The sequence below is a fragment of the Miscanthus floridulus genome, chromosome 19 (genome assembly GCF_019320115.1).
Source record: "Miscanthus floridulus cultivar M001 chromosome 19, ASM1932011v1, whole genome shotgun sequence".
In the NCBI taxonomy this organism is placed as follows: domain Eukaryota; kingdom Viridiplantae; phylum Streptophyta; class Magnoliopsida; order Poales; family Poaceae; genus Miscanthus; species Miscanthus floridulus.
In genome coordinates, this window is record NC_089598.1 from 98119266 (window position 1) to 98142303 (window position 23038).

The window sequence follows — 23038 nt, forward strand, 5'->3', positions numbered from 1 at the left end:
GGTAAGTAAGCAATCATACCAGCTCTTGGGGTAAGCGATTGTGCCCGTATAGCAACAATTGTTTCTGGGTTGAGCTGTTTGTAGGGCTGCCCCTTTTTCCCCAACCTAATTACGGGTTGGTTCTGTCTGTTGGACAGGGTTGTTAGTCGTACCATCTCTTTATGGTAGAGTGACAAATGCTAGCTTGGGTCTCCTTACCCAAGAAGCTATTTGGCCGTTGGCCGTCAGTCAGACCATCTCCATATGGTTGAGTGATAAGATTGCTCGTGTAGCGCAACCATTTCCGAGTTGGCTGTTAACAGGGAAGCCCCTTTTTCCCCAACCTGATTACGGGTTGGTTCTGTTCGTTGGACAGGGCTCATATTTGAAGCTGTTCTTCTTGAATAATCTCTGTTTTATTTCTCTTAAAACTTGAGTACAATCTGTTGTACTTAATTGTAGAATCTTTTGAGTTGGCTGATATGCCAAGTGTTCTTTACAGGTATTTCATCTGGAGTCATCAACTCGTATGTGCCGGGTCCTGTTGCTGTCTTCATGATGAAGGGTCCTTCCCATGGACTAAGTAGTTTGTGTCGTCCATCTTTCTTCTGGATTAATCGTAGTACTAAGTCCCCTAGCTTTAGTGATCGGGGTTGAGTACTTTTGTCATAATATCTTCGTAACCCTTGCTGATATCTTGCATTTTGTATGATTGCACTGTCTCTTATTTCTTCTATTGAATTAATTTCTAACCGTCTTATTTCTTCTGCTTTGCCTTCTTCATATTGTTCTATTCTTGGAGATAGCCATATTAAGTCGGCTGGTAGTACTGCCTCTGATCCATAGACCAGAAAGAATGGTGAGTATCCAGTTGCTCTGCTGATCTGGGTTCTTACACCCCATACTACTTTTGGTAATTCGTCGATCCATTTTTCACCATAATCTTTCAAATCTTCATATAATCTTGGTTTTAAACCTTGTAATATGAGTCTATTTGCTCTTTCGACTTGTCCATTGGCCTGCGGGTGTGCTACTGATGCAAAGTCGATTTCTATCCCACAATCTCTTGCCCAGTATTGGAATTCTCTTGCTGTAAATGGTGAACCAAGATCTGTGATTATTCTATTGGGCATGCTGAACCTATGCATGATGTCTTGTATGAATTCCACTGTCTTTTCTGCACTGTATTTGACCAAAGGTTTGTATTCAATCCACTTTGTAAATTTGTCGATTGCCATAAATATGTATTCGAAGCCTCCTTTTGTTTTTTTGAGTGGTCCGACTTGATCCATCCCCCAACATGAGAACGGCCAAGCCGGTGGTATGCATATTAAGTTGTGAGCCGGCACATGTGATTGCCTAGCAAACATTTGGCAATTCTTGCATGTTCTGATGAGCTCTTCTGCATCTTTGAGTGCTGTTGGCCAATAGAAACCGGTTCTGAATGCTTTGCCGACTAGTGTCCTAGAGGCTGCATGATTTTCACAGCATCCTGAGTGGATTTCATCCAAGATTTCCTTTCCTTTATCTGTCGAAACATATTTAAGCAGTACTCTTGATGATGATGCTCTTTTGTATAGTTTATCCCCCACCAGAATGTAGTTTTTGCTTCTTCATACAACTCGAGTTGCTTCTGCTTTGTCTTCGGATAGTTTCTTCTCTTTGATAAAGTCAATGTATATTTGTCTCCAATGACTTTGTATGACCATGATTTGTCTTGACTGGTCTGGTTCTTCTGCTTGATCTATTTCCATTGGATCTGTTGTCTCCTTCTCTTTTTCTGTGTTTCCGAGTTGTTTGATGAATGGGGCTGTGAGTTCTTCCACAAATATATCGGTGGTACTTTTGCTCTATTTGATCCTAATTTGGCTAGCACATCTACTGCAACGTTGGAATCTCTTAGTACATGATGAATTTTGAGCCCTTGGAAATTTTTCTCCAATTTTCTAACTTCTGCACAGTACGCATCCATATTATCTTTTGTACAATCCCAATCCTTGTTGACTTGATTGATTACTACAGCTGAATCATCGTAGACAAGTAGTCTTTTGATCCCAAGCGAGTTTGCAACTCTTAGACCGTGTATTAATGCTTCGTATTCTGCCTCATTGTTAGTTGCCTGCCAAAGTATTTGTAGCACATATTTTAACTGTCTCCCTTCTGGTGATATAAATAGTACTCCTGCTCTAGCTCCTTCTAACTTTAGGGAACCGTCAAAATACATTTTCCAATGATCAAGTATTGGTTCGGGTTCTTTTTGACTAATTTCTGTCCATTCAGCAATGAAGTCGGATAATGCTTGAGATTTGATTGCTGTTCTTAGTTTGAAGTCTAGGTTGAGAGCACCGAGTTCTACTACCCATTTTGATATCCGACCTGTTGCATCTTTGTTGCGTAGAATGTCTTGAAGTGGAAAATTGGTTACCACTGTAATCTTGTGTTTATGGAAATAATGTCTCAGCTTTCTTGATGATATCAACACTGCATAAAGTAGTTTTTGCATATGTGGGTATCTCACTTTTGATTCTGTTAGTACTTCGCTTATGTAATAGACTGGTCTTTGCATTTTGTATGCGTGTCTGGGTTCTTCTCTCTCAACCACAATTGTTGTGCTGACAACGTTCTTGGTTGCTGTAATGTATAGCATCATGTCCTCTTTGTCTTTTGGTGGTGTCATTACTAGTGATGATGCCAAGTATTCTTTTAACTTTTGGAATGCTTCTTCTGCCTCTTCTGTCCATTCAAAATTTCCTGCCTTTTTCAATAATTTGAAGAAAGGTAGCCCTTTTTCTCCTAGTCGGGAGATGAATCTATTGAGTGCTGCCATGTATCTTGTAAGCTTCTGTATGTCTTTAACTTTCTTTGGAGGTTTCATATCCATGATGGCTTTAACCTACTTTGTATTTGCTTCAATTCCTTGGTTACTGACTAGAAACCCGAGTAGTTGTCCTGATGGTACCCCAAAAACATACTTTGTGGGGTTTAGCTTCCACTGCCATGCTTTTAGATTCTTGAAAGTCTCCTCGAGGTCTTCTATCAATGATCTGGGTTCTTTTATCTTGATTACTACATCATCAATGTATGCTTCTGCATTTCTTCCGACTTGACTCCCCAAGCAAGTTTGAATTGCTCTTTGATATGTTGCTCCTACATTTTTTAGCCCAAAAGGCATTGATTTATAGCAATATGCCCCAAAGGGTGTAATGAACGAAGTCTTGCTTTGGTCTTCTTCTCTTAAGGATATTTGATGATAGCCTGAATAGCAATCTAGAAAGGATAACAGAGCTGATCCTACTGTCGAGTCGATGATTTGATCAATCCTTGGTGGGACATATGGATCTTTTGAGCAATGTTTATTGAGGTCTATGTAGTCGATGCACATGTGCCATTCTTTTGAATTCTTCTCCTCTACTAGAACCGGGTTGGCAAGCCAATCTGGGTTGATTATTTCTCTGATGAATCCTGCTGCCATGAGCTTGGTGATCTCTTTTTTATTGTTGTTTTTCTGTCTAGAGCGAATCTTCGTAACTTCTGCTTAACGGGTTTGGACCCTTTGTTCACATCAATTATGTGCTCAGCCAACTCCCTTGGGACCTCTAGCATGTCTGCTGGCTTCCAAGTGAAAATATCTTTATTATCCTAAAGAAAGTTGGTGAGCGTGAGTTCCTATTTGGGGTCGAGATTTGCACTGATGATTGCCGTCTTCTCTGGATCACTAGTCAGTAGGTCAATAGTCTTGGTAGCGGCTTCTTTTGGTGGTGCGAAGTTGCTTGGCTTCTTAGCCGGTATCTTAATCTCATCTGGATTCATTTCGTTGGCCAGCATTGCAATCTCCTTTCCTTCCTTTATATCTTGTAATCTTTCGGATATTTGTACTGCTTGTACGTCGCAATCATGTGCTTTCTTTAGATCTCTTTTCAATGATAATACGCCCTTTGTTGTTGGCATCTTGAGCAGTAGGTATGGATAATGTGGTACTGTCATGTATTTTGTTAAAGCTGGTCTCCTAAGTATTGCGTGGTAGCATGATTCAAAGTCTGCAACTTCAAATTTGATGAATTCTGTCCGGTATTTGTTTGGTGTGCCAAAGGTGATGGGTAGGGTTATCTATCCGAGAGGCATAGCTGCTCTGCTAGGTACTATTCCGTAGAATGGTGTGCTTGTGGGTGTCATTAGACCTTCACAATCCAGATTCATCCTTTTGAGAGTATCTACAAAAATTATGTTAAGCCCGGCTCCTTCATCGATGAGTACTTTAGTTACTGCTACTCCTGCGATAGTCGGACCTAGTACCAGCGGGTAGCATCCTGTATTTGCTACACTGGTCCATTGGTCTTCTCTTGTGAAGTGGATGGGGTACTCTAACCAATCTAGATATCTTGGGATGGCTGGTTCAGCTGCCATGATGGCTCGGTGAGTTAGTTTCTCTTGTCTTTTGCTTCGTGTGTTAGGAACACCTAAAAATATCACCGCTAATTAGCGTTGGGGTTCTTGATAATCTCCTTTAGCTCTCTTTTCCTCCTTCTTGGATTCTTCTTGCTTTGGCTTCGAGTTGTTTTGATTCCTGTTTTCTCTCTTCATGAATTATCGCTAAAAAGTGCTGCATTCAACTAACTTGGGTCTGGCCCCTGGGTGTATGTGACACGGCATATTTTCTATGTTTTCCGACGCTCTTCCTCGGTAGTTGTTACTATGATAGTTGCTATTACTGTTGTAACCGCTGTCGTTACGGTTGTTGCTATTGTTGTAGTTGCCATTGTGATTGCTACCATTGCCATCATTGCCATTGCCATTGTATCTTCTTTTTGTTGTCTGTGGTTGCCACCATATTGTCCTGCCTTGGTCTTTTATCTTGCTATCTGTAATTGGGTCTTCTATTCTCTGGGTTGTCCCTAGCAAATCTGTGCCGGGTTCTTTCTTCTGACGAAATTAGCTTCTCAACAACCCTCTTGAAGTCTTCATTTATTCTTAGGTTCTCATTGAAATAGTCCTTGTATTGCCAGTTTGCCCAGATTCCTTCTACAAAGGCCTCTATCACCTCCCTATCAGTAATGTCGTGGACTTGAGCCCTGAATTCTCCAAATCTTCTATAGTATTCCCTTAGACTATCTCCTCTCCTTTGCTTTACTCCTTTCAATTCGGCTGTAGTCATTGGATGGGTAATAATGCCTGCGAAGTTGTTGCAAAAAGCTTCTTGCAAGTCTTCCCAATACCTGATTGATTTTGGCCTCAATTTGTCAAACCATTGTAGCGGCATTGCTTCGAGGGCCATTAGGAAGAATAGAGCCTTGATGTCGTCGTCTCCTCCGGCTAATTCAATAGATTGGGAGTAAACCCTTAGCCATTATCTTGGTTCGACTTTGCCATTATATTTGGAATGATTTGCTGGTTTAAACTTGTGCGGTAGCTTTAAAGTTTGTAGTCTTCCTACGAAACAAGGGAATCTGTTGTATGGTTCTGTTCTTCCATAATCTGACGATCTTGCCCTTCTGTAATAAGATTTGTCTTCTTTTAACTCAGACTCTCCGTAGTCATCTTCTTTGTCAAATCTTCTTGATATTTCTTGGTAGCGTTGGCTCAATTCTGGTTTGTCTCTTTCTTATTGCTTTGAGTAGTGTTCCTTCCTTCCATTGATATCAGCACTTTCTACTGGTCCTATCCTTTGAAAATTTGATTTTTTTGGTGGCCGCTCCCTTTGTGGCTCCTGTGGAATTTCTTCGTCGGGTTGTTTTTCTGATCCTCCGACTTCTTTCTTCTAGTCTTCCTTTGCTTTCTCGTTATTCGTGAGGGAGTACAACTCCTTTGTTAATTCTTCAATTCTTTCCCTTTTTGTATTTTTTGTGGCTTCTTTTTCCGCCTTCTTTCTATTGTATTCCGTTAGCTCCGTTTTGTATTTATTCCAGACTTGCTTCCTTTGTTTAGCCCGGTTCCTCCTTCCAGCTTTCAATTTGTTCTTCTTTAGCCTTGCTAGTCTTTGCTCATCATTTTTGTTGTTGTCGCTTTTCTCATCTGGCGAGATGTTGCCTTCTGATTCGTCTGAAGATTTTATATCTGGTATCTATGGTGGTTCCAAAGGTTGTTCTAACTGCTCCGCCATATATACAGTATACCTCTTTTGAGCTCTTCTTATATGGTATTTCATCCTTCGTTTGGTTGAGCTGTCTATAGCTTCTGAACTAGATCTGAGTTCTTTTCCCTCTTGATAAGGTAGTTCTTCAACGCGCGTGCCAGTCTGGACTTTGCTTGAGGTGAAAGAACCTGGCCAATGCACCACACAATCTTGCGGGGTCACTGTTGAAAGGGTCGAGATGGCGACTAGAGGGGGGTGAATAGTCCTTTTTGAAACTTAATCACGTTGGCTAACCAAAACAAGTGCAGAATTAAAACTATCGGTTTAATCAAGACTACACCCCTCTATATATATTCACTAGCACCTTACAAAGATACTAATTATGCAACTAAGGTGCCGGGCTAGCTAGAGCTCACCTAACCAATTCTAGAAGCAAGGTCACATAAACCTATGCCGCTAGTACTTTAAGCAACAAGGGAGCTCCTACACATGCTAGTAAGTAAAAGCATAAAGCCAACTAAGCTCACTAGCAATGCTCAATAACAAGGCAACCAATGCCAAATTAAAGAGCGTAAATACTTAGCTACACAAACTAAGTAATATGACTAACAAGGTTACACAAACCAAATTAGCCACACAAGGGAGCTACTTCTATGCTACACAAGCAAGAAGATAATTAGCAAGCTACACAAGCTATCTAATTACAAGAGCAACTACACAAGCTTAATATGTATAAAAGTAATTGTAAGCTTGTGTAACGGGGATACAAACCAACAGGAAGAATAAGGTTGACACGATGATTTTTCTCCCAAGGTTCACGTATTTGCCAACATGCTAGTCCTTGTTGTGTCGACCGCTCACTTGGTGGTTCGGCGGCTAATTAGCATCACCCGCTAAGCCCGCACGTCGGGCGCCACAAGAACCTACCCCTTGAGTGAGGGTAGCTCAATGACACGCTTTACTAGAGTTGCTCTTCGCGGCTCCCGCGGGGCGAGCACAATGCCCCTCACAAGCACTTCTCCGGAGCGCCGCACAAGCTTCTTGCGCGCTTCGACGGAGACCACCACCAAGCCATCTAGGAGGTGGCAATCTCTAAGAGTAACAAGTATCACCAGCTTGCAACTCGATTACCTAGTGCCACTCGATGCAACCTCACGATGCAATCGCACTAGAATCGCTCACTCACATAATCGGATGATCACTATCAAGTATGTGTGAGATAGAGGGCTCCTAAGCACTCTCAAGCATGGATACAAAGTCCCCCAAGGTGCTCCACTCTAGCCATGGCCGAAGACCACTTCTATTTATAGCCCCAAGGGCTAAACTAGCCGTTACCCCTTTACTGGATAAAAATCGGGCCGACCGGACGCTCCGGTCGTGTTGACTGGACGCTGGACCTCAGCGTCCGGTCGCCCGCAAATGACCACGTGTCCTGATTCCAATGGTCACTTGACCTGACCGGACGCAGCAGCTTCAACTGACCGGACGCAGAATCCTCAGCGTCCGGTCGTTTCCAGTAAGCTCCCCGAGGCATATTTCTTCGACCGGACGCGTCTGGTCCACTTGACCGGACACAGGCCAGCATCCGATGCAATACCCTCGGTCTGGTGCTTCCAGACCCAGCGTTCGATCAGTTGACCGACGCCAGCGTCTTCGCGATCAACTCGTTTTCACTTCTAACTTCTTCACCCTTGCTCCAATGTGCCAACCACAAGAATTTGCATCTGGCGTAATAGAAAATAGGCATTTCATTTTCCTGAAAGTGCCACCTCCTTTGTAGATGTGCCAACACCACCAAGTGTACACCACCATGTGTATGTGTGTTAGCTTTACACAATCATTTTCCAAAGGATGTTAGCCACTCAACTTGCCACGCCACTCGATCCTAGCGACGATGTAAAGTTAGATCACTTGAGTGGCACTAGATGACCGATATGCAAACAAGTTTGCCCCTATTGATAGTACGGCCATCTATCCTAAACCTAGTTATAAACTTCTCTACACACCTATGACTGGTGAAATGAAATGCCCTAGGTTATACCTTTGCTTTGCGCATTCCATTCCATCTCCTCCAATGTCGATGCAACACATGCACCAACACGATCAACAATGATATAATCCACTTCATATCATCATGTGATCATATTGGTTCATCGATCTTGACTTCACTTGCTCTTCACCATTGCCATCGTCCATCGATGCCAAGTCTTGCTCAAGCTTCACCGCCACGCGGTCCATCACTCCAAAGCCTTCGACTTGCCCTTCACGCTTGCAACCGGTCCATCAAGCCAAGTCTTGTCTTGATCTTCTCCACCTTGATCACATGACTCAATGTCATATCTCATGTGCATTTAAGCTCCTTCATCATCACATGTGTGAGCTTTGCAATATCTCCAAGTCATTTTCACCTCCATGGCATATGTTGCTCACACACATGTACCTGTGGACTAATCACCTGTGTATCTCACCTAAACACAATTAGTCCACCTAAATTGTCACTTAATTACCAAAACCACACAAGGACCTTTCAACTGTCATGATCATCCCTTCATGTGCTCCCTCTAGAAGTATTCTTCTTGCTGAGTTCATCTTGTTTTGGGTAAAGTGTTGATAGACTGATGCCGCGTTGCGCAGTCCGTAAGTTCCCAAGTTCTTTGAGTTGTACGGGTCGTATCCCTTCGCGATCGTTGTTGTGTCTCCGAGTCCAATTAGGTTTGGCTCTTGTGCCGTGAAGATTGTCTTGGAATCGGGTTGTATCTCTTTTTTAGAGTCGGTTTCGTATCCGCTTTCTTCCTTATTCCGAGTTGTATCCGAAGTTGAGAGTTTCGTCATCTTCTCGGCGAGTTTGTATTGAACTTCGTCATCGAATTCTTTTTCTTCTTAGAGATGGGTACGAAGCTTGTCGTCGCCGTCAGCCTTGCAGATCCAGGATCCGAAGACAAAGGTTGTTCCCGCCGAAAAGGTCATCTTGAGGTTGAGGTCCGCCGAACTCTCGAGAAAAAATTCGTCGAAAGCCCCTACCTGGCGCGGCAGCTGTCGATGTTTTACCACCGATAGCCTGCCACGGGGGTACCCGGGACAATTGTTCGGGCTTCGGCGAATAGCGGAATTCGGCAGTTACGCAAAGAGACTCACGATTTATACTGGTTCAGGCCCTCGACTTGATCGAGTAATAACCTTACGTCCAGTTTTGGCGTTAGCCTGTTTGTGTTGTATTGCTCTGAGTATCGGGTATCCGTCCTCCTCTTACAATGGGTACCCTCGCCAGCCCTTTATAGTCCAGGCGCTGAGAGGCGTTGTTTGTGTCCTATTCGGATACAAGGCCAGAGTCCTAAGCTACACTTCGGACGCCTTTCCTTATATAGTTTGAGTTGGAGTTTCGGTTTTGCACGTTGCTTTGCTCCGCGTTCTTTTTGGCGATTGGGTTGTAGGCCTGGTTACCAAGGCCTACCTCTCTACAGTATGGTCTATGGGAGGCCCGTATGGTTCCCCATCGACAGAGGTATAGATCGGCATCTCCCATTATTTTATTCTAACTACTAATAAGAGGAATCAATGGTCGAAATTTTCTCAATCCATTAAGGAACACTTCGGATTTTTTCCCCCCACGCAACACAAATTTTTTTTCCCCACTATTACCCGCGCAACGCGCGGGGCTACCTGCTTGTATAGCTACAATTTTCTAACGTGGACTATTTTTTTTTCTCACAGAGGCATTATAGCATGCTTCTTAAAAGTTGAAACTGGACTTCAAGAATCATATAAAATTTTATACATTACAAATGATAATTACCATATAGGAAACAAGAGGTAAATAAAGAGATATATATTAACATATGCTACCTCTTGTTAATACGATAGAGGAGTACTGATCTAAACCGTAGTGTAAACACACGGTTTAACTCTGTTTGACATGGTGCTTAATTCAGCGCTATACCACTAGATCTGGTCCATTTACAACCGAGGTTGCGTGCAGTGCTTAAGTTGCAGGAGCAGTGGCCACTACATTGGATCCCGTTTGCTCCAAAGGACGCCGATAACGCGTGATAGGTCGCGCTATTAACGAAAGCGTGACCCCACGCCACCGCTGCCCACTACCTCGCCATGGCGGGTAGGGTCTCACCGTCCATGGCCTGGAGCTGCGGCGACCCTACCATGCCCGTGGTGACCTCCTTCTTTCCCCTTTTCCAACTGTCGCCATGGCCATGGTCATCCCCGTCCTAACCCTGCACGTTCTAACGGCATCACCGTCCGTCTTGCTGCACCATCGGGCCTGCCTGCCTGCCTCATCCGACCCTCTTTCTAAGCCCACCCCGACCTGTTCGGCTAATGGTTTTTGCGGCCGATAAGTCGAGCTGATAAGTTCAAACGAACAGGGCCTCCGGAGAAGAGCATGGACGCGGGTTGCGAACTCGCGCTAGAGCGCCACCATCAGCTAGAGTTTGCACGTTTGAACCCTTTAAACGACAGAAAAACTATAAAGATGTCGATTTTCTTCTACGATCTCTTTGAAAATTCTGTAAATTAATCCAGACAGACAGGTATGAATAAAGTAACTTCGAGGCAAAAGATACCAAACTTGACTCCAAAACCATACCACGGTACTCTGGTAGCACCCTCGAAAAAGCACCCCAGTTCCGTCTAAGGATGGCAACGGGGATATACCCGTCGGGTATCGCCAGAACGTTTTCTTCCTCGCTACGGAGAATTCATCATGTCCCCGTCCCCGTTAACTGTATTGGGTATAGATTCTTGCACATCCCCGTATCCATCGGGCATCGATCGGGTAACAGATACTCGACGGGTACTGCATACCCGATAAACAAGGACACTTGGGGTCGCAGCTTTGCAATCGGAGACGTTTCTTCTTTCATCCGGGTATAAGTGTCGGAGTCTCGGAGATGCCGAGGAGGAGCGAGCTTGCGAGGAGGACGAGCAAATGTGGCAGAGAGACCGAACTGGGGAAGCGAGAGGCATGAGCGCTCGTGAAGCAGGCGTGCTTGTGCTGCTGGCGGAGATGGTGAGGAAAAATTAAACTAGGATTCCTAGAACACACAAACTATATATATGATTGTTCAGATTTGGGCCAAAATACCTATGTTGAGCTTCTTTAGAGCTAATACTTGCATGACAGCTCAAATAGTCGGGTTCTCCAACGGGTAACGGGGACGGGTAAACAGAGAACGTTACCGTACCCGCTATACCTGTCGAGATGGATTCTTGCCTATTTAGATGCCCGTGGGTAAAGATAGGATCGCATCTCCATCTCCTAATGGATCAAATACCCGTTGGGTATCAGGTAGCGGGGTCGTTGCCATCTTTAGGCCTTGTTTAGATTGCAAATTTTTGTAATTTGGACACTGTAGCATGTTTCGTTTGTATTTGACAACCTTTGTCCGATCATGGACTAACTAGGTTTAAAAGATTCGTCTCGTGATTTACAACCAAACTGTGTAATTAGTTACTTTTTTACCTATATTTAATGTTCCATGTATACGCTCAAAAATTAATGTGACGAAGAGAGAGTGAAAAAACTTAACTTTGAACAAGGCCTTAGTTCCGTCGGCCGCACCCTCACCACTCACCAGTCACCACCGCACGGCCCCCTGGGACCACCCACCGTGACACTCCACTACCCACGCCGGCGCCGCGGCAGCCCATAGCCGCTGCCACCGCTTGCCCGACCCCTCGGCCCTCGCTATCCCGCGCCGCATGGCCGCCTCGTACTTCAACCACTCCTCATCCTCCTACCCGCCGCCGCCTCCCCCGCCGGGCACCTCCCCGTACGGCGCGTACCGCCACGCCTACCCGCCGGCGCCGGCACCCCCGGCCGCTTACGGCGCCTACTACGACCGCGCGGAGCAGGCCCTCCCGGCGCGGGACGAGCTCCGCACCCTCTTCATCGCTGGCCTCCCCGCCGACGCCAAGCCGCGCGAAGTCTACAACCTCTTCCGCGATTTCCCCGGATACGTCTCCTCCCACCTCCGCACGGGCAAATCCTCCCAGGTTTTCTCCTCCCCTTACCCCCAACCCCTCCGTCTGTCTCACGCTAGGGCTTGCACTTCTGCCAAGGAGTGCCATTCGTAAGGATGGCAAAAAGTTAAAAATCCCCTTAACCTAACCGACCTGGTTTTTCCCCTTTGCAGGCGTATGCGTTTGCTGTGTTTGCAGATCAACAGTCTGCACTAACTGCCTTGAGTGCCACAAATGTAAGTGCTGCATTACTGCACACGGCATTGCTGAACAATAGTTATACTGAGTGCAGCTAAACTATTGGTCCCACATCCACACAATTTTCGATTCACCTTGCTTCTGAAGTAATTCTTTCCACGTCACAAGTTATGGATGCTAGTAATATGTAGTGTTGAGTCATTTCTTGTTGCAGGGAATGGTGTTTGATCTTGAGAAGAATTGTTCTCTTCATGTAGATCTCGCCAAATCCAATTCCAGATCAAAGCGCTTGAGATCAGGTAGACAGTTGCCCTTCAGTTCTGGAACATCTTTCCTTCATATGTTCCTTCTGTACTATGTGGTTCTTTATTGACATTGACCCACTTTTGTTGCCATTCAGATGATATTTCACCTTATTCTCCTGAAAAAAGAACTAGGAAACCAAGGGGATTTCCTGATTCAGGTATCACTCAAGTAGCTTTTCGGGCAGCATGCCATGAAAGAAAACCATCTGTATTTTCACACCACGGCGATGTTAGTGCTTACAGCTTATGGCAGCTCCACTACAATCACTTGAACAATATAAGCTGTTCCAAATCCACAGTTCTTCTCCCTCCTAGCAGTCACAATTGATTTGTAGCTTTCAGGGGAATTAGTTTATCTTGAGTTCCTGCAGTATATATTCCACTATTTTCTTTGTGTTCATACGCTACTAAATGTGTTATCAGTGACTTCATATCCTCAATGAAGTGCCTCTTTACTCACATAGCTGAAAATTCTTACAAAGCACTCACATTGCACATCTTTGGCACACTTTGCGCCCTATCAGGTGCTGGAAGCAATATTTACATATCTGGAATGGGTAATTCTTCACACAGCTTGAGTGGTTATCCCTCTGCACAAAGGTTATGGCACACTACTCGAGCACAGTTTTATCATGTGATTTTGTTGGGGGACCCAGCTTAAGCTACCCTCTAGCTCGTACTAGAATGTAGATCATCAATCTAGATTGAAGCTATGCTTTTAGGAAATTATAGTTGACATTGTTCCATCTTGCAGTTACACAAGCCTTGAGTCTAGTACTTCTCTCAGCAAGGTAACTCATGGTCTCACACCTTCTCCCTTGATATGCATAACATGTACGACATGCTTTATTGTTTCGAGATTGAACTTTGAAGAAATGAAGCGAAAATATTGGATTATGGGGGGGGGGGGGGGGGGGGGGGGGGGGGCACTCTCCACCAGTACTCCCAATGTAGTTACTTTGAGATTTTGATATGAAAGGGTTTTTTGTGATATTCATCCTTGATTGTTCTGTATGAAAAACTATATGCCACTTTAACAGATAATTCTGGTATTTAAGATGGAAGAAGTAAGCGCTTGCCACAAAGCATGCTACCTTTTACCAAGTTGTGTCATTATATGAATGGGGGTGGTTGGTTCCAGTAACATGTTTTTTTTGTATTGTATGTTGAAACGATGATGAATGTAACCTTTGATGTTGACCAGCTGAGTAAGCCATATATTACAAACTGAACTTGTTCAATGAAACTCTGAATAAAGATCCATGTCTCTATGAACAAGAACTGCAAAGCTTAGGATTTAAGAAACAAAAAATGTTTTGATACTGTCAGCTTTTAGTTTATTTTCTCCTGTTTTTGGATGAGATGCTTTATTTGAAGAGATGCAAGCCTTATGTAGTAGTTGTCTCATGCACTTGCCTGCAGGACCCATCCACATTTGCCCCTCAAAATAATCCTCCATGTCCTACTCTCTTTGTTGCGAACCTTGGTCCAGCTTGTTCGGAGCAAGAGCTGATAGATGTTTTCTCAAGGTATTGCCAAATGCCAATATACTGGCGCTTCATGAGATGAGTTACCATCATATGGACTTTTTTATTTGGTTTGACATACATATTTTTATGATTAGTTGTGCGGGATTTGTGAAGCTCAAGATGCAAAACAAGCTTGGAGCTCCAGTTGCATTTGTTGATTTCAAGGTATACGCGGAGAAAAACGCCATTCTTCCTGTGCCCTGATTTCCATTTTAATTTATTTCCTTTGAATCAGTGATGTGAACTATCATTGCCTATTCTTAATGTCCAGACACTGTTGGACTTAAGGGTGAAAATGGCTGCCATAAATACTGTTCCATTCCATTCCGGCCCAACTTCTACATTTGACCTGCTCGAATTTGTATTGACAATCATTCCGACCGTTTATGATTTTTCTGTTTTTGGTAAATCTGAAAACGGACGAAAATAATATGGCTGTTTTTTTTACCGTTTTTGCTTTTTCCATTTTTTCTGGGATATCCCGCTTTTGTCCGCATAGAATATCCCGTTTTAGGAAGTGCAATTATGCAGCACAGTCATCTATGCCACATCATAGTAGCCTTGTCATCTTATGGTCTTGCACTCTTATACTTTTGTCATCTTATGACCTTACAGTATGAATTAGAATTATTTGTGTTGGCAGTGTTGCCATGCCAGGTCGGTAGGTAAGTTTGTGATGTTTCTTGGTTCTACCATTCGAATTGATCCATTTTCGATTTCCAGTGAACCCCGTTTCCAGCCTTCCCGAATTAGATTTTGTTTCTGTATTAAAATGTAAAAGTGAAAGCAGGAGAGGGTTTATCCTGACTGATCCTGTTCTTTTTCATGCCTAGTTGGAATGTTGGACTAATAATGGTTTTTTTTGTTAGGTGGCTTTAATATACAGGTTTCAATTTGTATGATGGTTTCAATTAATGTGAAATATAGAAGCTTTAATTAGAGCTGACACAAGAATTGCACACTTGATTTCATGAGTAGGCAGATATGGGAAAAACAATTTCCTAAAAATTAAGCCAAGAAGACATCTTAAACCTTCAGAGTAGCTAATCATATTCCTTCCTAACTATTGAATCCTGCAGTGATTCTCTGTTTAATGTGTTTTGGAGTCCAAGAAATTGGAACTGAATTGCAGTTATGCCGTTTTGGTATTTGCTCTAGTGAAGCAGGTTATGAAAGAACATGTATTACAATATCACTGCATCATTATATGTAATAATGTAGTTAATTCCAATTATCTCAGTTTGGCATGTTAAATAATTAAGATGTACTCAATCAATTAAGGTTGGGTTATTTTTTTTTCTTTCTTTGAATGATTTGTATGCTTTCAGGTTGATCTTACTTTATAAGTGTACATGAATCTCATTGGCTTGCTGCATACACAATTGCCAATACAATGCCCCATTTAGTATTTATAAGCTACTGTGTACAGAGTTTTGAATACAAAGCTGTTGTGATGTGATGCCATTGAATAGTGGGAAGCAACCTTAAATAGCTGAAACTAGAACTATGTCCCTTGCAATGCAATGCTTCCTTTTCTGTAGACATTTTTTTTGAATTACTCCTTAAAGATTTTTTACACTACTGAACTACTGTTATCTATGTGTTTGAAATTCTTTCCAAACTTCAAAGTAAACCAACCTAAGTTCTCATGTCTGCAGGATGCATTCAGTTCAACTGAAGCCATAAATCGTCTCCAAGGAGTTATCCTGTACTCATCACCTGGCGAGGGAATACGTTTAGAGTATCCTATAATTAAAAATTTATATACTATTATATTTTGCTGAAGGGCAGGCCTGGTGCAGTGGTGAGAGCTGTCTCACTAAGTCACCAGGTCACGGGTTCGAAGCAGCTTCTCCGCAGATTTTGCAGAGGAAAGGTTTGCCTCGATTTTTCCCTTCCCTAGACCCCACTCATGTGGGAGCCTCCGGCACTGGGTCTGCCCCTACCCTTTATTATATTTTGCTGCAATTTTTATCTTACGGTTTATTTTTTTTGAGCCTATCTTACGGTTTATTTGATTTCAAATTATATCTGAAATATCTAGTCTGAGATTAGTTCATGTCTGTTCAGTCTCACTTTGTCACTTCAATTCGTGAGATTGGCATTGCAAGTTACACATTACCTTTAACAATCATTGTGAGAGTAACTATCGTCTCTGATTACACTAGCTTGAAACTCTGAATAGTGATGATGCATATTATATCTGTTTACATGTACCATGTATGGTTGCAATACTTTCCATTCATCTTTCTTGTACTTTTGATCTAGTTCCTTAACATGTTATAGATATGCAAAATCACGGATGGGCCTTCGGAAGCGTGATAAGCACCCCTAAGTGCAGCTGAAAGACGAGACAGCCAGTTGTTTTCCATTCAGCACATGCGGCAGCTGAGCATACTCAATGATGTTTGATGTTCGCACACAACTTGTACTGACACCCGAGCCCAATGACATCTTTTCATGCAGCGAATGTTCTGCTCATGAGTTAGGCTATGAGGTCCTTAAGATGCGTGACATTATGTAACTGGGTTTGGTTGTATCTCAGCACTTATTATTACCTGTACACCTCTTCTTTTTTTATTTCCTTCTCCGGATCTTGCCTCCTAGTCTTCAGATTTTAAGCTAGGATTGTCCCTTATTTACAGTTAAATTATTATGAGAAATCAGTTGTGCAGTATGAAATCTGTTGTACCTGTCGATGGGTGACAATAAGATTCAGGTGGGCTGGTGGGTAATGAAATAATAATGGAGTCTTTTCCTTATATGCCATTAAAAAAGATGGTCTAATCGTCTATGTTCCTAAAAAGTTCGATCTATCGTCAGTGTCTAAGCTCGAAAAACTTTTCTCTCTCACGCCATTTTGTCTATTTGTAGCACTAACGGTGTGAAATGTGGGTGGCAAAGGACTTCAATGCCCCTGAAACTTTTGTTTCTCATGTGCCACTGCCTGCTGGGCGGCAATCTGATGGCTTTTGGCGCCAACAAGGTTGGCCTTGGTGCCAACTTGTCCTGCTCTATATATAGCCACCTCCTCCCTTCCATTCCCACTCACCAAAGGCGGCATTGACTTTGGTTCACTACATCAGCACCTATTCAGCTGTCAAAACTGAAGGAGGAAGGGTTGCAGTGCACAAGCAGACCTGGCAAACGCCAGCAGCAGATGTTCTGAAGCTGAACGACGACGTAGCTTTTTCAGACTGGTCTGATCAGTGGCGGAGGACAGAAAAAATCTAAGGACAGAAAAAATCTAAGGTATGGCGAAATCGACAGCATATATAGACAACAAACTATGGTGTAAAATCAAAGTACAAAACACATAGAAATGATCCATTATGTAGCACCAATATGGCTAGACGTATATGTGTCCATTATTTTTCTGAAACAAAAACTATTCGTCAGCACAATTCTCATCATCAGTTCTTCCTCTGTCGTTGGATCTGGAAGGTAGCAGCACCAGTATACCATTGAGCACCGAGGGATCCAGGAAGAAAGGAATGCAACGCTACCACACCAGTGACCAGTCAAGGGAAGTCGAAGAAGATGCAAGTGCCATCTAGATGCTGTCGGTAAGGGGGAGAGATCAAACAATGGGGACACGAACACGCCTCGCGTATCCGGGAGCTTCGGAGCCGCCATGGCCGTACTCTGCGCCTTGGAGGGTGCCATGTCCCTCACGCGCCAGAGGGAGGATCACTGGAACTCCATCCTGGCCGGCACAGCTTCCTATGGCCTACTGAATGTGCACCGGGGCGCCTCCGCCGCCGCCTTGTCCGCGTTGTACGGCGCCACATTTTTTGCGGGTCTTGCGGGCGCCTATTTGGCAGTTGAATCGTGGCACAGCCGGCTCCTTGGGTCCGGCCGCGAGTTGCCAGCGCTGGTACCCATCAGGCGTATCAGTATCGCCCCATGCCCAGCGGTAGCGGTTCAGGCCCAGCGCCGGCTCCGTGGAGCAGTACTAGTCGAGCGGAGGGAGCGGAGGCGTCGAGCCAGACGAGGCCGGTCAACACGGCCTCCACCCCTAATTCCAACGGCAAAGGGCAACTGAGATCATTTATCACAGCGGATCCCACTTGTCAGGACAGCCAAATGGCGCAAATCAAACAGAAGACGGGCAGAATGGCGTGAGAGAGAAAAATTTTTCGAGCTTGGACACTGACGATAGATTGAACTTTTTAGAGGCATAGACGATTAGACCATCTTTTTTAATGGCATACCAGGAAAAGACTCATAATAATGCGGGTCGATGAGTGTACTGTGAATAGTGTGTGTCTGCTGTTCGCATTCCGTGTCTCATGTGAAAACAGATATTAGAAAGGTGGATTTGGTGTTCGTTATGCGATATCTATTTATTTTCTCATGCTAAATACATATTAGAAAGGTGGATTTGGTGTTCATTGTGCTATATCTATTTATTTTCTCATGCTAAATACATATTACAAAGGTGGATTTGGTGTTCATTGTGCTATATCTATTTATTTTCTCGTGCTAAATACTTGTGAGACTGTGCAGTTTGTCGCTTAAGGTACTCATAAGAGCTCAAAGATTGCATTATATTTTCCCCTGTTTATCATTGATCAGGGTTGTATGTGTGCTTAAACTAGACGGTGCATGCTCATGCTCTCTCCTTAAAAAAATATATTATTATATTTGCCTCTACTAGGTTTGATCAAATCTACTCTTTTATGGGAAATTTTGTAAATGGCAATAAAGTTCAGCATAGACGGAACCTAAAAGCGTGCCACCTGTCTATCTTGAACCCCCAGAAATACTCAGAAAAATGCAGTAGAAAAGAAAAGGGAAAATTATGTTCTTGCCCTTGTCCAGTAGTCCAATTATGATTTTGTCCCTGCTTTTTCAACTTTGTATTTTTACTCGTGCTATTTTGAAATAAATGGTCCGTTTGCCACTGCTTTAGACATCCGTCAGATGGACATGGATTAAACGAATTAAAAAATTATAAATCTGAAAAGCAAAGGCGAAATGACCACACTGCCCTCTATCCTTATCGCCTCATCCCAAACAGAAGCATGGGTCGCCTCATCCCAAGTCTCGTACACGGCTGCATCCGGCCGCGGGGCTCCGGTGGCGTCCGACCACACGTCCCGGCATCGCCCGCCACAGGCCCCACCGAGCGTGAGTAGCGAGCGCACCAGCAGAGCAAGCGTGGGGCTGTCGGCTTGCCATGGATCCGCCGGTGCCGCCGTGCCAGCCTCCAAGCAACACTGTTGTAGCGCTGCGTGCCGAGGCAGGGACGAGCGACGGCGATTCGGCAAGCTCCATGGATTCCTGCGTCGGCCAAGTCCTAAAGGAAGAAGCAAAGAAGCATGACCGGAAATCGAAAGCAGCAGCCTGACTTCGGTACAAACGGAGTCGCCGTAGCCTGTAATCTCGCATCTATGTACTATGAGACTCGAATGCTCGATCTCCTCACTTGTGTGATCAATAATCTATATACAAGACTCGATCTCCTCTCTATTTTGTTCGATGAGAATGCAAATTGTGTCGATATGCTGCTTATGAGGCTGGGTTAGAACCGACCCGAAAAAACTAACCCAAAATTTCGGTTAGAACCGAACGCCCAAGCCTAGTCATAATGCTATCAAAATACATGCTATCAAAATACTGCTAAGGCGCTGCCAAAATTTTGAATATTTTTTTGAATATTAAATCTGAATTGAAATAGTTGCAAGTTGGGCCAAAATATATTTGATCAAATATAAATGTCTAATTCCTAAATCAGGTGCAAAATCACAAATAGGCATAACAAACAGGGGCAAAATTACATGGGCATTTCTATCCTTTTTGTATAAAATGTAACACCGTTAGAGGAGGATGACGAAATAGGGATAAAGTGGTGCTTCGTTTTAAAAACAAAAGAGTAAATTCACAAAGCCAAAAAAATAGGAGCAAAATCATAATTTCGATACTGTAAAAATGCAAGAGCCCCGAAAGAAAATGCAAGAGATTAGTTTTGCAGGTTGTCCTGCTTAATGCATGAAAGTACTGTATCTAAATAGTGATGGTTCTGACTTCTGATGACCTGTAGCAGCTCTTTTGTTTCTCTATCTTGAACAATGATTGTTCACGCCTTCCGTTAACAGGAAAGGTTATGGTCACTGAAAAGGTGCGCACTAGCTTATTTGCTGATCGGTTATTATGAGAAAAAAATACATATCATGACTGATAAAACCCAGACCGAAACCGACCAACGAACGGACGGACAAGTTGCAAATGCTTGCCATACCATGCAAATATCTGAGAGAGACTGTTTATTGGACATGACAGGATAAGGCGATCATCTCAAGTCACTGTCAAATTCAGCTGCAGTCACCAACCAACCCCTACCGCCTAGGCAACCTGAACTTCTTGTACCTCTAGCGAGTGGTTGGGTTTGCCGCCCTTTTGTTTAGAACAACGCACTGGATTATCCCTCAGTAATTGCCTTTGTCCCCAATTAACTGCAAAGCCATCACGCCCTCCAAGAAAGAGAACTTTTTCGACGAAACAATAATTTTTTTCTGTCGCAACCCCAAAATACCAGAACCAAAGTGGAGAGACAAGTACAATACCTTTCGGTTTTCGTCAGATATGATACACTTCAGGTGCTGTTCATAAGAGCGCCGCTACTACTACTAGGCCTTGTTTAGATCACCTCTAAATTCCAAGTTTTTTCACTCTCTCTCTATCACATCAATTTTTAGCCGCTTACATGGAGCATTAAATATAGGTAAAAAAAATAACTAATTGCACAGTTTAGTTGAAAATCACGAGATGAATCTTTTGAGCTTAGTTAGTCCATGATTGGACAATATTTACCAAATAAGACGAAAACACTACTATTCATCGGGTTGCATTTTTTTGCAATCTAAACGTGGCCCTACTACGTCAGATTTGCTGCTTGGATCTCCGGTTCCAGTACGATGTTTGAATGGAGAGTTCGGATGCACCTTTCTGAAGCACTAGTGCAGTCAGACCCCCCAACAGCTCCGTTAATTGCATCAATAGCAATGTGATAGTGCTCTGTCAGAAAATTGAAGCTGGTTTTATGGTAGTACATTGAAATGGTGTCTGCCATGCGTTATGCCACACTGTTTGCTAGCCTGTTGTTAGAAGTGACAGCTGACATTGTTTGTGTTTTCTGTCCATGTTTTGAGTTCAGAGAGGTACCTGCCTAGCTGACATTTTTATGTTTGGAATACAAGGTCAAAATACATCCCCTTCGGTCACATTAATACATTGGAGCTGACTTGTTCGAATCTATTTGTATTTTGCCTGAGAACCAATTGTCACTTTGTTCTCTTTTATTTTAAGCGTGAGTCCTTATGCATTCGTCAAGTGTAAGGCTATCAGAGGTTTTGGCCTTCTGATCCCAGCTGGATCGCTAAGCTTTGTAGCCTGTCATCCATTCTCTGAACCTCCAAAGCCGCCTTTAAAAAAAACAACTCCAAGCTACATAGGCCATGTTCGTTTATCTTATAATCCGTACTTTTTAACTTGATTTTTTAGTTAGAATAGTATTTTTCTCTCACAATAAATTAGTTGGAACAGTATTTTAGTTTGTTTTTTCAGCAAAACGAATAGGGCCGTAAAACATGAAAAGAGCAGTGAGCTGCATGCTACTACTAGCATAGTACTACCTCCGTTTTCGTTTACTTGTCACCGAATTTTTACTATAGCAATTTTGATCATACATTTTTTTTCTGTAAAAGATTTTTAGATACATCAAGTTTTCACATATATGATTCTTTATTGAACATACTTCATTAGTGTTATATACATTAAAGTATCTAAAATTTTTTTAGAAAAAAAACAAATAGTCAAATTTGCTACAGTAAAAATTGCTGACAAGTAAAAGGGAGGGAAGTAGCATTTCAGCAAGATTCAGATCCCGGGAGCAAAGAGCAATCACACAGCTTCCATGAGCTAGCACTGCAGATCTGAAAAGAAGGCGAGACTTTACTTTCGACAATTTCATTTGTCTTTCGTTCGGTGGATAAGCTATGACTACCGGTACTGTTGGCGAATCTATTTATTAGCTGAAAAAATATGACTTATAAACTAAACTAACAGAGTTATTAACTGTTGACACCATTGTCGAATCGACCTAATATTTTAATTGTCTGGTGGAGGAGCAGCGTTAGACGAGCAGCAGCCCTCCTTTTAACCTCGCAAGGGGGAGCGGCTCCTGCCACGGACATGGAAGTTTGGCGCGTGGCAAACATTCTTGGGAAGCCACCTAAAGTTTATGGGCGTCAATTTTAAGAGACCAAGACAGCCTGCTTGCTTTCCTGCTCTTGATTGATGATGCCTGAAATATCTCTACTCCCTTGTGTCACTGAAATGTGACCAGTGTTTGTAGAGCAAGCAGCCCGTCAGTCTTCGTGGTTTTCATGGATTCGTCCCAAAGAAATGCATTTGTAATAGTACTAACACAGTAACACTGTCCTATTTGGTATCCAATATATATTCATGCATTGGGACTTTGGCGACGACAGTACAAAGATTCTGTTGGATAATATACACCAGGGTGCTGTACTTTGCTGGATGCAACATCACTGCATTCTTTACCAGCAAGAAAAATCTTTCAGGCGCTAATTGCCGAGCTAACTCTACTAATATAAGGTTAGCTTACAGTTGCATCATCTGGGTCGCACAATAAACTAATGCCAGTGGTTCAGAAATCCTTAGGGAAAGTGTGGGGCAGGCAAATGCTTCAGGTTCAGGACAGCAGCAGCAGCCGCATGGCCGCATATCATATGGGCTCAACATGTTCACTTGTACTTGTTTGGCTTATAAGTCATACTTTTTTCAGTCAACAAATAATATTTTTCTCTTATATTAAATCAGGCAACAGTATTTTTAGTCATAGTTTATCAGCCAAATAAGTCTAGGCGAACGGGCCTAGCCTATGCTCTTGGAGGCGCCAGTGAAACGGCGATGGATGATGCAGTGCAGGATAGTGAAGACTGACATGGAGGCGTCGA

At 43.2% G+C, this 23038-nt stretch overlaps 1 protein-coding gene across 2 annotated transcripts; it reads left to right on the top strand.

The window, feature by feature from the left end:
* The first annotated feature begins 11610 nt into the window (after window positions 1–11610).
* LOC136527453 (cell wall integrity protein scw1-like) lies at window positions 11611–16789 on the top strand. Of its 2 annotated transcripts, none has more exons than XM_066520199.1 (10): window positions 11611–12055; window positions 12196–12258; window positions 12435–12514; window positions 12619–12683; window positions 13050–13125; window positions 13280–13316; window positions 13948–14054; window positions 14150–14219; window positions 15713–15795; window positions 16341–16789. In XM_066520199.1, the coding sequence occupies exons 1-10, from the start codon at window positions 11762–11764 to the stop codon at window positions 16387–16389; spliced, it is 924 nt and encodes a 307-aa protein (XP_066376296.1). In that variant the 5' UTR covers window positions 11611–11761; the 3' UTR covers window positions 16390–16789. The 2 variants fall into 2 exon arrangements, with proteins under 2 accessions (XP_066376296.1, XP_066376295.1); XM_066520198.1 differs by having other exon boundaries at window positions 12435–12519; window positions 12621–12683; window positions 16341–16788.
* Window positions 16790–23038: the final 6249 nt, after the last annotated feature.

Excerpts from the sequence above, each read along its gene's own strand:
- LOC136527453 (XM_066520198.1), top strand. The coding sequence starts at position 11,762 with ATGGCCGCCTCGTACTTCAACCACTCCTCATCCTCCTACCCGCCGCCG. Across the intron at positions 12,520-12,620 it reads ATCAAAGCGCTTGAGATCAG|ATGATATTTCACCTTATTCT; the intron begins GTAGACAGTTGC and ends GTTGCCATTCAG. Across the intron at positions 12,684-13,049 it reads AAGGGGATTTCCTGATTCAG|GTGCTGGAAGCAATATTTAC; the intron begins GTATCACTCAAG and ends GCGCCCTATCAG.